Source organism: Netta rufina, assembly GCF_964035555.1.
Source record: "Netta rufina genome assembly, chromosome: 2".
Lineage (NCBI taxonomy): Eukaryota > Metazoa > Chordata > Aves > Anseriformes > Anatidae > Netta > Netta rufina.
This window is the reverse complement of record NC_140124.1, coordinates 95,633,227-95,649,525: the sequence shown is the minus strand read 5'-3', so window position 1 is coordinate 95,649,525 and position 16,299 is coordinate 95,633,227. Positions and strand designations below refer to the sequence as shown.

The window sequence follows — 16,299 nt, the reverse complement described above, 5'->3', positions numbered from 1 at the left end:
TTTTAGCAGGATCAAAAAATCAGAGCATCTCTATGTCTTCAGAAATGGTTAAGGCTGAAACTGTTCTTTTTTGGATGCCAAAACCTTATTCCACTGCATCGCTTTTGTAATGAAGTATAAATTTAAGACTCTTAAGGTGTCCAACGTTAGAGTCCTAGTTTGGATCCTGCAGAGTTGCTGGAACCTCCTGAGAATGACCGAGAGCCCTTAAGTTAGAAACTTGTCTGCTTCCTTTACCTGTTCATGAAACCTGCTCTCTTAATTGAGACAAGAGTAAAAATTGATTATTTTTTTTTTTATTTTGAAAATATCTTTCACTGTAAAACAAATGGTATTTGTGACTAAATAAAGCAAACCCCAACGGGAGGTTTGTAAGTATTCAGGAAACTTAATCAGCTAAGCTCTGACAATTAGGATGATGGCCTATGAACAGGGAGCTTTGAAATCCAGTCCTTTTATTACTTCATCAGTTTCATCTGCAAAATTAGCACAAGAAATCCCCTTTTACTTCTTCTCAACTTCCAGTCCTGTGTCATTTCCATAACTTTACAATTGGCATGTCGCTGATGTTAACATTTTGAGCTAATCTGCTGGTCCAAAGCGTGCAGGCCACTCTGTCTTTCGTGTGTCACACAACCTGGCTCACGCTTTCTTTCCTAACACTGAGGGGAAGGTACTGGTGAAAATGAGTGTTGTGTGAATAGTAAGATCTGATTTCTCAGATCAAACGGCGGAGCAATGGCAGTGAGATCCATCCTGCACACGAGACAGACATCCCCACGCAGTCTGCTTGTGGAATGCCGATATTATTTGAAGCTGGCCCCTTTTCCCTTGCCACGGGGAATACTGAGCCTCGGGCTGCCAGGAGTGTATTTTTTAGATCAATTAACAGCTTTTCAGGTACAAAGTTCAATCAGCTTCTTCTGCGGCGCGCACTTCATGAGATAGTCCTGACAGATAAAGTTAAGGCTTCTCCCTGGCACATCACACCGAAATGACACGTCCTGGCATTGATGCGACTCCCAGGAAGCGAGGATGGCATGCTGCATAACTAACCTGTCATATGCTGTGCTGTGAGCTCATGTGTCAACAGGCTGCAAACTATGTTGGAGCATTGCAAGCGAGTTAAAATACCAGGCAGCTACATGATACGACATTTACCAGCTGTCCATTCCAACAGGAAAAGTGTCACTTCGTCTCCTAACCCGCGCTTAATTTATAAAAACAAATTCGATGGTAGGTAGATAGGGAGCGTTTGCTACTTGTTGTTGGGTTGTTCTGCTTTGTAGGAAAACAATTTGAAAGTGCAACCATGTTTCTTTGTATTTCAAAATAGGCTGCAAAATTTTATTGAGCAGATGTGCCTTTCGTAACCTTGTCCAGAATTCTTTTATATCTGCACTGCTTAAGAGATGCATGACACAAGTTTTTAATTCCCGTCTCATATTTTCAGGATTTATCATTTATATAATGTATAATCCATTTATGTAAAATCATGGAATCACAGAACGGTTTGGGTTGGAAGAGACCTTAAAGAACATCTAATTCCAACACCCCTACCAAGGGCAGGGATGCCACCCACTAGATCAGGTTTATTTAAAAATAAATTCCGTAATTATCTACCAATGCTAAGTATATACCAGCAGGTTAGTCCTATAGCTAATTTGAAGTTGATTGGTAATTGTCTGTAATAGGTATTACATAGGTAAATAAGAAGAATAATTTTCAAGCAGATGACGTGTCTTTTATGAAGTTTTCTGATTTTCAAATAAATAGAGTGCATTGCATTACTGTTTATATTAAAGCATGGTTCATTACTAATTCAAAGCGTTCTTATTAGTATCATGTTTCTTGTTTTCTGACACCTTTTTTCAAATCCTTCCACGGGTACTGTTTTTTTTCCTTAGATTTAAAAATAAAACTAGTGAAAAGAGAAACTATGCTTTTCAGTTTTGTATCTGCATTAAAAAAAAAAAACAGCCTAAGTTACATAGTTTTAAATTAGGGAGTGTTTTAAAATCAGTTTTAACTGCTGCAAAGTGAATGGGAAGCTGACTTCTAAGGACTTAACCTTCATTAAGCTGTAGCTGCAAGTTAGTTGTTATTTTGGATCAAGCTAAGACACTTCAGTGTAATAGGTCGCCCTTTCTCACAGAAAAGATGTCATATTCAAGATTTTGTTTTGTCAGTGTCAGGCTTCTAGAGACGAATGTGTTCAAGTTAGATACATGCTCCCAAAATTTTGTCTTTGGAATTCTCATGGCATTTACTGTAATTACAGGAAACGTGAAGAAGAAAGTAAGAGAAAAGAAGCCAAGCTGCAGAAAGGAACGCAGAGCGTGGAACAAAGCAAGTTTCGAGTACAACAGAATCCAGTGAATCGAGAGAAAACTACCAGCCTCCTGCAGCTGCCTAACAAACAAACTGATATACAGAGTAAGAGACCTCCCTCTCTCAGTGCTTCCCAAATTCAACCAGGAAGAACCAGTAGAGGTTCGCCTAAAGCTTGTCACAACAAAGGGACACCAAAGGAAACTTGCCCGTCTTCAGAGCCTCAGAGCGATGGTCATAAAATCAGGCAAGGTTTGTAATAATTTTTATTTGGTCTGGTTATCCTTTTTGTCCACGTCTGGGGAAATTCGTATGTAGGGCCTGTTTTACTCTGTCATTTCTTGTTCTTTCATTTTTTAAGCAATTCATATGGGACAGAGTTGGATACAGATTCCTGTTTGCATGGTTGAAATAAAAAAGCATTCTACACGCCATATTTGCAAACCAGGTAGTAGCTCCTGGTGAGTTAAGAATGACAAGACCCCTTTTTTCAAAGACTCTGTAAAAAGTAACTGTTTCAGAGATCAAAATGCTGTTGTGACAGTGCTGGAAATTTCATAAATGTGAACTGAACGTCAGCTCTTTGCTGTTTTTATTGATGGCACTGGTAATTTTGTACTTGGCTTCACTGGGAGTGGAATTATGCCCCAGAAATCTTGGCATCAAAAGGCACATTTTTCTAAAATTGTAGTAGCACACTTCTAAATTTGTCGATTCCCTGTTGTAATAAAAGAGAGGGAATTTCCTTCTGCATTCTGGAAGATGAGAAAAAAAGAATAACATAGATTTAAAAAATAATTAATTAAAGTAATACTCGATTAAAATAGATTATATTATAGATTTTTTTTCTTCCTGTCCTATAACAGACAGGACTATTTACCCATATGACAATCCTGTGCAAGTTAGAGTAGCCTCTCAGCCCATATTGACTTGTCACCATGATAAATCTTCTCTGTCAGAGACATCATTGATGATAATCCTGAGTTTCTTCTGTATAGACTGCTAATCTGCCATATTCTGCTAACCAGAGGGTATCACTAAAGCATTACAGTGAGGTCAAATACAGGATGGTTTTACCAGGATTTGGATAACCTGAGTGATTTTCTTTGATGTTAATATAACAAAGCTTTCTTTCTTTGCTTTTTCTACTTTTACATATCCTTTAACCGCTTCTCTCTCACATTTTGTCTGCTCTGTAAAGAAACCTTGCAACAAGGGAAAAATGGGAAGAACTGTGAAGTTTTATTTAGGGTATCAAGGAAGGTATTGACAAAACCATTGCTTTGGGCTTCCTGGATCAGTAGCTTACATTGACATTGTGTGCCAGGGTAGATAGAGCAGAAACTTGGCAAAGAAGCTGGAAACAAGGACAGTCTGTTAGGGTGTCCTCACTGCAACCAGCAGGTGTGTTCACGTGGCTGCATTCTTCTGCCATGTGGTGAGCTGGTCTCTTTGGAAAAGATACCGTATTCAGGTAGGTGAAGAAACAGTTTTTCTCTGTGAACTTTTTTAGGCATCTAGTTCAGATTTAGTGTGTGAAAGAGAGATACTTGGAGAATGGTAAGCAAATGAAGAAGTCTGGGACTGTGCTATGCCAAGCAATCATTACCTCTTCTGATTCTTCCTAATTAAACATATATATTTTTTTTTCATTTAAGTAATTGAGAAAAAAATAGAGTAATAAACTCTGGATCGGAGACTGAATGCTGAACGTTTGTTTCCATTTCTCTGTTTTAAAGAATTATCGAGAAAACACATCAGAAGCAAGCCAAGTTGTGTCCATTTCCATTGTGGCAAAGCAGAAGAGGTGACAAAAGTTGAAGCCAAGCATCAGGTTGCAGCTGCTACGGAAGTGGATGGAGAAAAGCACAGAGAGCACACCACCAAGGCAAATGGTACTTCTGCTCGTGGTAGCAGAAGGCACGCTTCTGCTTGTAGGACTGCTAGTGCTGGGGAGAGATTACGGGATCAAAGTCAGTCTTCGTCTGGTAGCAGGGACCACGGTGAAGGAAATTCTGCGTTCGTGTGCAGCATCAGTTGTGCTGGGGGAGTTGCGAGAAGTTCCAAGCAGTGTGAAGCTTTTCCAAAGGGCAAAAGGCATCAGCAAAAATCCAGAAGTAAAGAGGTAAACGATGAGAGATGCTCACCAGCTGGTTCTAGCAGACCAGGGAGTGCCAAAACGGTGTTTGTAAACAGCAGAACTGCCAGCGTGCATGCCGTAGAACAAACTAACAATGTGGGAAATAATGAATTAGCGAAAAAGCACTCCCCTTTATTGTCTGCTGAGACAGAATCTACCAGAACCGTGCCAAGAAATCCAGCAGCGTGTTCTGCCTCCGATGACAGTTTGAACTTGGAAAAAACAGGCGGAATTGGATCCAGGAATGCAGATGATCAATTATGTTCTGTCGCATGGCAAAGTACAAATATTGAACTAATCCCTTTGGAGGTTCGAATGCAGATAATAGAGAAAGAAAGAAAAAGGAAAGAGCTGTTTCGGAAGAAGAACTACGCTGCCACAGTTATACAGAGGACGTGGAGAAGGTAAGGCTGCTATTTCAGTAGCTGGAGATGAGGCACAATTAGATGTAAATCACATTAGGCGTCAGCAATGTGTTTTATTTGGGCCTTTTGCTTGGAACATTACCAGTGATAAATCAGGAATTTAATAATCTTTCACCAAACCAGTGGAAGTGTGTGCCAGATGCCTAGAATTGCATTAGCAAGTTCATAAAAAGTGCAAGGTAAGTGATGACTTTTAATAATTGGAGGAGTTATTACATTTCTATTTCACGCATTGATATTTCTCAGTAGAGCGTCGATCGGGATCCGCCTCAGCCCCGCGCTCACTGCTCTCACGTTCGTTAGCAGCCTTGCTCATGGAGGCAGCCTTGCTTGTGTCTCATGGCAAGGCCGTGACCAAAAATTGAAAGACCAGCTCTGAATCGCTGCTGTGTGAGCCTGCTGTGCTGGAAAGCAGAGATCTGGTGGTGTAACACCACGTAGCTCTGAGAGGTGCTAACCACGAGGTTGTGCTGCCTGTGTTCGGCGCTGTTTCCAGGCTTACAAAATCCTAAGGTCCTGATTTTGCAAGGGGAGTGCCACCCGTGTTCCCCATTGCACAAGGCACCAGGCAGCCAAGAGACAAGCATCACCAGCTTATTGCTTGCCGAGTTTTGGGAACCCATCACTTTTTACAGTTAACTTAGGGAGTGCAGAGAGGTTTCGTCCTGCACAGAGGCAGCTGCTGCTGGCCACTGGTGGAGGTGAGATGGGTACCAGCACAGGTGCCCCGTGGTCCAAGCTGGTGCTTTGTTTGTTCCTAAGCTGAAATGTGGCCACTTAAACATTCACGTTGGCTCAACAAAACAAATGCTTCTGTTTGCTCCAGCTCTTTTACTGATTAGCTGAAGTATTTCCCAGCACGAGGTTGGGTTTACAGCCCTGTAATATTCCGGTTTATCTCTTCGCTGGTGTTGGCATCCAAAAGTGACGTTGGCTTTTGGAAGTACACCCCTATTCCAGGGGAATGCTAGCATTTGGGTTCATGTTATTTTTAATCCATTTTGAGCCTTTTTGAGGGGTGAAAATTCTGACTTTTTAATACAGTGTCACTGTACACAGTATTTCTGTACTTCTCTCATCTTTGGTGTCAGCTTGCTCTTTATGACATCTGCACATACATGTAGGTCTGCACACAGGTCTGCAAATCAAAGCTCTCACTTTTTTTACCTTCCCAAATTTTCCCAAATGTTCTAAATTGTCCTTTAACTTCTCTTCTATTTCTGAACCTGAATTCTTGTTTTGCTTTCAGATCCTTTTGGATACCAAAAAGCAAAGGAAGTCAGGATTAGATTAGGGGAGCACATCCCTGCGTGATACCATTTCTTCTGAAAGTTACGCTGTTTTCAGTCAACAGAAGATTAAAATCCTTACAAAGCAGCAGGTGCCTGATACAGCTTCCAGTCAGTGTGAAGATGCACACTGAGTGCTTGTGCAAATTACTTCACAAGACTCAGGATCTGAAGCCGTGTGTCCAGCTGGCTTACTTCTGCAGAAATCTCTCCATTCCATTTAAATTTTTGGCTATCCGAGGATTTTGGATAGATCTTTCCAAAATACCCCCCTGTAAAACCACGGTGATGCGTTACCTAAACTGGAAGCGTGTGCAGGTTCATGCACAGACTGGTCTCTTGGCAGCAGGTGGTTGCTCACTTACTTAAAAGACTGTGGAAAACGTGGGGATTTAGGCTTGTTTAATAATCTGCCATTTAAAGAATCAATGAAGACAAGTAAATATATTTGTAGCACCTACAAAACTCAGACACTGTACAGAACATTAATGAGTATCGTAAATCCTGCAGGATTGCAAGGGAGGCTGCGTTTGCTCCTCCTCCTCTGGCTCCCAAGTCAGAGGGTCTCACCTGTTTGTCTTTGAGTCCAGGCTTGTGCTGGTGAACAGCCTGCACCTGGAGACAGACAGAACTGTAGAAAAATGTGCTCAAGTTTCAAATGTCTCAATTCCCAGTGTCGGCAGGCCTCGTAAATGCAGTCCCACAGAGCCCATGTCAAGGTGTGCGCCTTGCCAAAGGTTAAGTGCTCTTCCTGCTCGCTGAGGCTTGCAGAGCCCGTGTCTGCCTTGCTGTCTCCTCAGGAGCACTGGGGCCTGTCCTCTTCCCTGCAGCCCACAGGGAGTTGACAAAACTGGAAGCCATTTGGTTGCTGTTACAGCTGGGCTGCTGCCGGAGTCGAGGGGTTTCAGCCTGTTACTGCTCCACGCACACCTTACCTTTCTTTTCTGTGCCTTACCTGTGCTAAGTACTGGGTGTTTTGCTAAGGCACCTCAGATCAGACCCATGGTGAACCAAACTTGGTCCCATTCTGCTTTTTCTCCCTAGAAAAGCGTTTCTTCCTCTGTCCCCAGTTAACGCTCCTGTCCTGAGCTCAGGCAGTGCTTTGGATGCCGGCGGGGAAGCCGATCGATGCCTTCTGGCCGCGTACCAAACACTGACAATTAATATTTTACAAGTGTTGCTCAATGCTCGTTTGTGGCAGCTTTGTGCTGGGAAGATTCAGAGTTAATTGCCAGGCCAGTTAATTGACTTTGTGAGTGTGAAACGCCAATATCCCATTGAAGGCTTCTACCTGATTCAGGACCAAAAGAGAAATACAAGAAGGGCCCTCCTCATTTGCTGGGGCCACCAGGCACTCCAGGGGGAGGCACGGATAATCTGCGGTCACCTCTTGGCACGGGGCTGTGACCGCACGCAGGAGGTTAGGGGCTGGGGAGGTGCTGAGGGGAAGGGGAGGAAAGCCAGAAGACCCCTGCCAATGGGGCAGGGGGGAGCATCTTTGGAGACCGTATGGAAACAGCACGGATTTCTGTAGAGATGTGCAGGTAGATTTGGCTTCCCTTGCGTTGATTTACCCGAAATAACAACGTGCTAAAGCGCAGTCGAAAATGTGATGTTATTTTGCGAATACAGAGAAAATGAGAAAATAGTATTGATTATAGTGCTACATCATAAATATTTATAGGTTTTCTCTCCTCCCGATTTTCTGATACCCGTAACGCCAGGTCCCTATTAGCTGTGTGAGGCAAGGGATGCCTCCAGAACTGAACCCAGTTCCTACTTTTTCTTCTGAGCAAACATTTCTCGTGCGAGCGACTTGGCGCAGCAGTGGGAGTGCAGCTTCCCCAGTTCCTCATGTAATCCCCCGTGTGAGTTGAAAGCACCAAAGTTAAAGCAGGTCACCTCAAACAAGCGCTCTTCTCTTTTCTGCCCTCTAGTTACCACCTGCGACAGGAGTTGTTCCGGCTTCTTGGCGCGAAGCGGCAGTGCAAAGATGAAGACAAATGGAGCCAAGAGGCAGCTGCCTTCCTCCTTCAGGTTGCCTGGAAGAAGCAGCTGAGCCACAGCCCTCTGAAGTCAGCTCCTTCGTGTAAAACTCTGAAACCTGTGAGCAAAACCAGCTCAGCCATAAAAACCAGCAAGCAGTCCATCCTCAAGCAGATATACGGTAATTTTGTCTTATAACAAAGTGTTCCCTGCGTTTTGAATTCTTTCATACACTTCTTAACTAATTGTTAGGGATTTAAACTATTTATCACAATGAGTTTGAGTCTCAGGTGCTGTGGGTAGTTCTGTAATTTTCTGGTTTTAAGAACCACCTCAGTGATTTAACACGGTTTCCTCTACGGCCGTGTGAATCGCCGTGTCGCTATTCCAGCACAGGTCTCGAGCAACCAGACCAGTTCTGCTCAGAACTTTTTAAGCATTGTTTTAAACTTTTATGGTATTTCAATTATTATTATTTTAAAAATATTTCCACTGGAAGACTGTGGTCTTGTTCAGTGTTAAGAGCTGCGTTGTCTGAAGACAGACAATCTTCATTGGAAAGGCAAAAATCATCTCTTATAACACTGTGCAGAAGAAAGCATCTTGAGGAAACTAGAGGAAAAGCATTGTTTTTAAAACTCAGGTTCCTTTGTAGGGTGGATCACTGATGGAGTAAAGACATGCTAACTGTACATGTATGTACTATAACAGGTGGTAAGTCACTTCTGTTATGGCTCTGTAGTTTAAACAGCCAAAAAGGGTCAATAAAATAAATAAAGGTATCATGTAATGTTTCTTCTGTTATATGCAATACTATATGTAGTATGTATATATATATGCTTTAAGACATTTTCAAAGTTTGCTTAAAGCTTTGTTGAAGTTGTAACAGTTTGCTGTCATACAAAACGTCTCATCATCATCCTCGTCATCAGTGAGAGTATTTGTTAGGAGAAAATAATGTAATTTATAGCTATTCATAACCACGTCTTTATAGGGATAAGCATAGCGCTGTTCTTGTTGTTTACTAAAGGACGTTCTCAGGAAGGCAAAGGATGTCAGCCAGCAAGACCTTCCTCTAAGCTGAAACTTTCCGAGGTGCCACTGGTCTCAGGTAAGACATGTATACACTTTAATAGTACCAGGAAGATAACAAATGACTTTAATGTTTGTTTATCTATATATATGTCACCGGGATCATCTTAGAAAAGAAAAAAAAATCTGTTCAAGAGCTGGTATCTCACATCAAGACACATAACTGCTGCCAACCTGGTGTGACTGTATGTTCTGTCACTGCTTTTGGACTTAGCTGAGCACTGTGCTTTTATCCTTGTATTGAATCATTTATATGAAAGCCTGTTTTGATTGGGCTAGGGCAGAGCTTAATATCATGGATTTGTACAGCAATAAGCTGCCCAGCTGAGGTTAAAATCACTTACAGATGCCTATAACGGTGGTTCATCAGAACAAATATTTCCTAGCCCTATGGAAGTAAAGGTAGTGGCTAACTGCATGTACAAAGAATTTACGTACCTGTTTCTTAGAAATATATGCTTTAGTTGATGGATAAAATTTGAAAATCTGAAGTTAGTCATCTAATCTCTAACCGTGCTACTGAAATGGCTCAGTGGAGTTCCTGGCTGTGCACAGGGCCTCAGTTATTTCATAGATTTTTTAATATGCAGAGAGTTTTAAGGCGTTTAAGAAAGCCTGTGTATCTGCTGCTTAGCACAGGAACCACGTAAGAAGTCATTACTAGGTCTTCCTTGGGAGAGCCTCCGTTGTATTTGTGACTGAAATTTTCTCTGTGGAACGGGCAGCGGGGCAGCAGGGGCTCCAGACAAGTACTTGTGGGTTGGCATGAGGGGGACTGTCAAGACAATGCCAGCAGAGATGGGGCTACAACACATAATACAGGATAGCACCCAAGAGCACAACCCGTAGAAATAGCATTGAGGTCAGTAGAGGCTGGAAGCTTTAGGCACGGGGCAGTAATTTGACAGATAAGTTAAAAATGAAGTCACGGTTGCCTCTCTGAGGAATATTCCTTTGGTAGATGCCAGTTTTGAGAACTTTGCATCTCCTGTAGTTCAGAGCCAGGCCGCAGACAGGTAGGAAAAGCAAATGGCTGAAGGAGACAGCAGTTCACATACTTTTGAACTGAAATGAAATCCATTTTCCCACTGGTTTCCAAACACTGAAGTCAAAAGGCACTCCACCAGCAGACCTAGCCCTCAGTTTGTCATCTCTGCCTCACTGCGAGACCGAGGCTTTTTTTTCTTCCACTGCTTGAAATAACTGCTTTAATTAAGAGGCACAACCAGACAGGTGTTTGATTGCCACCTCTTCATACGGCCCCCAGTCTAAATGTTAAGAGAGCTTTAGCAAATAATGCTTCTTTTCGTGTAGCTTCCCAGGACAACAGATCTCCCTGTCTGCTGCTATAAAAAGGCTTTCTTCTGAGGCCTGCCTGTCCTTTACTTTCATAACTTGGTGACGAATAGGACGGTGATAGGAACTCTGCCCAGATCCCGCAGAACACTACCCACTTTTATTCACCTAATAGGAGCTGGGGGAACTTTAGCCCTCGCTTAAAGACAATAACATGTTTTTCATCTGGCTGCCTTCGTGCATGACAACATTACGTTTGTTGGAAAAGTTCAGAGCTGTCAGTGGCTAATGCCAGATCCTCCACTTCTGACGTAGGTGCCTGGAGTAGGTCAGCGTGGACTGCTCAGTTTGAGTCCTCGCGTGCAGGAGGTGCGGCGGGGAAGGTGAAGCCTGACTATCAGCCCTAGCTTTCATGTTCCTAGAGCTCGTGGAAAAAGCACGCGGTGACAAAGCTCTCACAGGAGACTGGCACCAAACTCATTTCACTCCTTGGCATAAGCAGAGCAAACGCTTCGGAGTGGGCACAGAAGGTAGTGAAAGGAAATACGCAAATAAGTAAGGAGCAGGGGGAGAGAGGAAGGAAGGACAGGTAGAAAAGGAGTGAGTGTGTAATGGGATGTACAGACAATGGGTAGATATTAAAAAATACAAAACTGTTCCTGAGGATTGGGAAAATAGTGCTTTTGTGAGTGTTATAAGTATTTGAAAAATGGAAGTTGATATATATATATATATATATATATATATATTTAAATATAGACACCTTTTGTCAATTCAGTAAATGACAGCTAAGGAAGCTCTCTGCAGCAGGCCAGAAAGATAAGCCCCCTTTTTTGTTTCACTGTCAATATCAGAAGTGTTCATGAAGCTACAAGGGAGGGTTTTTTTTGAACTATTGCCATTAGAAGGAATGTTTGCACCCAATCTCTACAAAACTGGGAAAGGAATACACGCTGCTTGTAGCACATTACACTAAATAAAAACATTGAGTGAGTGAGTCCTGATGTTAAGCCAGGCTCAAAACTGCAGCGAATGGGCAGCTGCTGTTCTGTTTTACTTTCTAGTAATTCAGGGAGCACTTGCTTTAACCCTGGACTAGCTGCCCTTATCTTCCAGAAACAACCCAGCACCTATCGTTAGAGGACAGGAATATTGCTAAACAAAATCTCTCACTGCTCTTCAGCAAACTCAGCCAGGAGCATTAATTAGTGACTGAACTATCAGCCCCAAAACTCTCATAAGGGTAAATCCTAAATTAAGCTCCATTATTATGCCCAAATTAAACAGACTGTCACGTTTAGGTTGTACTGAGTGCCAGAGGAAGAACTCTTTACAGATAAATCACCAGTGAGACGTGAGGAACAGGGCACGTTTGTTTCCTGGTAGGTTCGTTGTGAACTGCAGAACCCAGTGCAGCTTAAACTTTTTTCTCAGCTGGAGTTACTCATCAAAACTATTTTGGTCTTTTCCAGCAACCAACCTCCAGTACGTTAATTTGCTGGAGAACATGGGAAGATCCAAGCAGTTTTCCTACAACATGAGACCGACCACTGCTGCAAAATCAAAAAGTACAAGAGTGAAGCACTAAGGAAAACGGGACCTGGGAGTTCAAGGAACAGATCCTGGTATAAATGCAATTGTTCCGTAACGTGCAAATCATCTACATTTTAAACTCGAACACATTTTCAATGTTGTATTATATCAGCATTACATGCCAAGCAGACTGCTAAGGAGCTGGACTTCACTTTGTGTACAAATTAGTTTTTAAATGCAACTGTTAATTTATTTACTGACAGGATGAAATCTGAACTGCATTCGGAAACAGAAAATTAAGTGCTGAGCCTAGCATTGCAGGGCAGTTGCAGCGGTTCGCAAACATTTCCATTGTCAAAAGTAGGAATTTTGAACACGTTTATAAAATGCAGTTTCAATGGACTGAAACTGTACTGGAGATGTAACAGTTCTAAAAGACTGCTGTTCCATTTCACCTCAAATTTAATAAATGTATTCAAATTTATTAAATGTATTCCAAAACCTAAGCAGGAAATGAAGTACAGACCTCGTGCTCCATTCTCAGCTAGCTACGGCTTTGGAAGGACAAGTAGAAATGGTGACAAAAAATCACTCAGTACATAAAGGTCTTTTCACAGCCTATGGAAATTGCTAGGTACGTTTTCTACTTTTGAGATAATCCCCAATTATTTATTTGTTAATAACTGTATTTTTTATATATGCATAAAACGAGTTTCTGCAGAAAGCAAGAAAGGACAGGGGCCTGCTCTAGATGAAAACTTGTTAGCTTTAGCTTTGGAGCTGCCAGTGTACAGTATTTACTTTGCATAAAGCCTTTAAAAATATGAATTCACAAAAAATAAGTTATTCAAATCTCAAAATATATTATTTTTTTCTAGCTGATGTTACATAATTCTAATTATTCTAATTAATGCAATGCTTAAAAATAATAGCTGACTGGAGTCGATAAAAGTCTGTTTCTCTACAAAAACTTAAGCTTCAAGAAGATTCCTTAACTAACCCCTCCCTGTGGTCTTTCACAAAAAGAAAATTAGAGTTATGTTTACTTGCTTGAAAAGAAAGCTCTTAGAAGCAAGTGTGCAGTTCTTTGTAAAATTTTTATTGTTTCACTTACAAAAAAAATGGACAAGCTTTGTTCCAACATCTTCCATTCAAAACTAAATAGAAGTAAATGCTTTACAATAAATGCAGTTCCACCTCTTTAATATACCGTGTTCATAGGGCCAGGTCCCTGGGGGTGAGAGGCAAGGTAGATGTTGAAACAGTAATGGAGGTCTGTTAGCCACTGCTCTTGGACTTCGCCACTCTTCAGTGTCTAGAAAGAAGGGGAAAAGGAAAATAAAAGGGTAAAACTCAGTTTCACCAGCAGTATTAGTAAAGCTTCACTTTGTTTCTACAGTTAACCAGGTGCTCTGTTGAAGATACGAGATAGCCTCGTTCACCCGCATGCACGTACCCATTTAAACACGATGTGCCTGTTAATTATGTCAGCATTAAGTGTTATTATTTGGTATGTTGAGTCAGTGTTACATTAGGAGCGTGTGAATTGTATCAGATGCGTTTCCTTACTCTCTAATTGCAGCAGCTTGCTTACTTTCCAATTCTGCCATTTGTAGTCCATCAAAATGCAAGTGAGCAGGGCTGTTCTAACAAGGGAAAGCTCAATGCCCAAGCCTACAGCAGAGCTGCTACCACCACACCAACCCAGACCACAGGCCCGTAATTCACCTCCTTACCATTCCTAAGTGGTTAAAAAAACAAAACCAGATGTATTTAAGGGAGTTTGTCTGTTTTAATTATGTCTTTATACACAGACATACCCCTGCTCCAACAGAACAGAAAGAAGTAGCTTCTTATTTTGGCACAGCTCTGCACCAACCAGGCTGGGCAGGTTGTCCCCTTCCAGTGCCTTTTGTTACTTTTGTTGGGCTGAATCAAGCTCAATACCAAGGCTGCCTGCCCTGCGCAGTGAGTACAGGAGCTGGGAGAAGCAGCAGCCTGCACTACCGAGACAAATAAAATTGTAACTTGTGTTTTACCAAGTGCGGGGTTTGCACTAAGTTGCAAACATAAACGTGAAGTCTATCCTCGTGGTCTCTGGGAGACGAGAGGAGGTTTCTTACCATAATGTCCTTGATAATCTGCTGCACCAGAAATTCATTTGTCATCATGTGGCTCCTGAGCTGCCCGTGCTGCATTAGCAAGCGAAGCAACTGAGCAACCACAGGCAGCTCTTCCCGACAGATCCTGCTCACTTGGAGGCTTTGCAGCATCACCCTCAGTAATCGTGGCAGGAGCGCTAACGCAGAGATGCACGAACCCCACAGCATATCCCTGAGAGGAACAGGGAACAAAAAATTGAAATGATGAGGGAAGATTATTTCAAATGCACTTCTGTGACCTACGCCTTGTATTTTTACAAGAAAGTGTACCTCTGCGTGGAAACCACTTGGCAGGATTACACTCTCAATTAGAGCTGAAGCAGAAAATTTGTACAGACAAACGCTAAACTTGAAAACATTCTAAGATTATGGACAATACTGGGGAAAAAAAATTAAGGTCCTGCCCTGGAGCTTCAAGTGTTGCTGAAGCTCCTCCACAGTGTAATTTCTGCTTGATGCAGCAGGGAAGACTTCATCTGTAATTAAAATACACCTCAATCTCTAAGAGTCAACCTCCTGCCCCCCAGTATGAAGGTAATGCAATCAGCTTTTTCTACTATTTAAATACAGTAAATGAAGGAGGAGTCTGGTTTTAAGAACACATCTAAAATCAACTCTGAACAACTTTTTTGTATGTGGCACGGTTATAGGAAAAATTCTGAAGTTTAAACTGTTAAAAGACATTTCTGCTACACAGGTAAATAAACTTATTGAAATCTGGCGTCTGTGGCTTTTTTATTTTTCCTCCTTTTTAAATCAAATGGATTTGCAGTCTACAGAATGACTCCTGAGAAGTTTTATTAAAGTTGAACCATCACATCAAGTACAAGCTTATAAAGACAAATTCTTTGCGTGTTGCTTTTCAATGCATCTAATGAAACTAAAGGGTAAAGCTACAGATTAAGGTATAAATATTTACCTTTCTGCAGCTAGGATCGTTCTGGCATCTAACTAGAACAACTGGAAGTAAAAGCTTTGAGATGAAACCTTCTTCAGTTGTTGTTTCAAATAATTCCAGCTCAGTTTGCAGATTTTTTTTTCTTACATCACAGTCCTATTTGGTAGTAAGCGAGGGGGGCTGTCCTTTCATTTGACATCTCTAAATACTTGTTATGTTTAGGTTATAAAGGCAGAGGCAATTAACGGAGTAAGAAAAGCAACGTTACCTTTTCTGTACATGTTCTGCATCCTCTTTGTCTAAAGTTAGCAGGAAGTACAGCAGACTGTAACAACAGGAGGCTAGGAACTTGTGTAGATTTTCACTTAGGATGCAAGCTTGATCCAAGAGCTTATTTATGGCACACAGAACAGACCCAGCTGTGCTGTCGGGTATTACAACCAATCCAACCTGTATTAAAACAAAAATCCCCGAGTTGATCACTTTATACACGAGTTTTTCTGTTAAACAAACATCTAATGCCAAATGTTGCTATTTTTCCCTATTATAACAAATATTACTTTGTTTCTCTTACAGTAAACACATACCGCTCCATTTTTTAAATTCCTATTTTGCTTAAAAATTGATACCCAGAGCAAAATAAGGTTTAGAAGTATTTAAGCCTTAGCAGTCACCCCTGGTTAAAGAAGGGCTACCAGAACACTTGTATTATATTTTACAGAGATTTTTTCTCATTCCCCAAACTGAAAATCCTCCACCCAGAAGGCCGGATAGAGTCACTCGCTTTCCTACAACAGCCCAGGCAAAACTTTGAAGCACCCGCTGTTTCTCCAGATCCCTGCAACACACAGACCTTTCAAAACTGAACTGGTTTCTGTGTATGATGTTGCACGTTACAAAGAGGCCAAAATCTAGAATCAAATCTTGTAAACCACCGGCTTTCAAATAAAAATCAATACAAACAGGCAGCTAACAGCGACTGTAACCACATAAGAAAACCCGTGTCTTCGTGCCATCCCCCGAAATAAACACATCACTCATCTCAAATGTATTCAGAGAGAAAATGCTTTAAGCCTTCCTCTGAAGGATGGTGTGGACAAAAAGAAGCTTTTGGACAAAACAGGTCTTTCCTTTTAAGCATATATCA

At 41.6% G+C, this 16,299-nt stretch overlaps 2 protein-coding genes across 3 annotated transcripts in view; one reads left to right on the top strand and one right to left on the bottom strand.

Moving 5' to 3' along the window:
- INVS (inversin) overlaps window positions 1-13,184 on the top strand; it is an 88,306-nt gene extending 75,122 nt beyond the window's left edge. The window contains exons 13-17 of the mRNA XM_084282113.1: window positions 2,282-2,583; window positions 4,071-4,875; window positions 8,123-8,352; window positions 9,202-9,282; window positions 12,032-13,184. Coding sequence (XP_084138239.1) covers window positions 2,282-2,583; window positions 4,071-4,875; window positions 8,123-8,352; window positions 9,202-9,282; window positions 12,032-12,147 — 1,534 coding nt within the window. The 3' untranslated portion in view covers window positions 12,148-13,184. The remainder of the gene's footprint in view (window positions 1-2,281; window positions 2,584-4,070; window positions 4,876-8,122; window positions 8,353-9,201; window positions 9,283-12,031) is intronic.
- Window positions 13,171-16,299, bottom strand: part of TEX10 (testis expressed 10) — a 49,363-nt gene continuing 46,234 nt past the window's right edge. For both annotated transcript variants that reach the window (XM_084282115.1, XM_084282114.1), the window contains 3 exons: window positions 15,421-15,602; window positions 14,216-14,426; window positions 13,171-13,407 (listed from right to left, as the gene is read on the bottom strand). In XM_084282115.1, coding sequence (XP_084138241.1) covers window positions 13,294-13,407; window positions 14,216-14,426; window positions 15,421-15,602 — 507 coding nt within the window. In that variant the 3' untranslated portion in view covers window positions 13,171-13,293. The remainder of the gene's footprint in view (window positions 13,408-14,215; window positions 14,427-15,420; window positions 15,603-16,299) is intronic.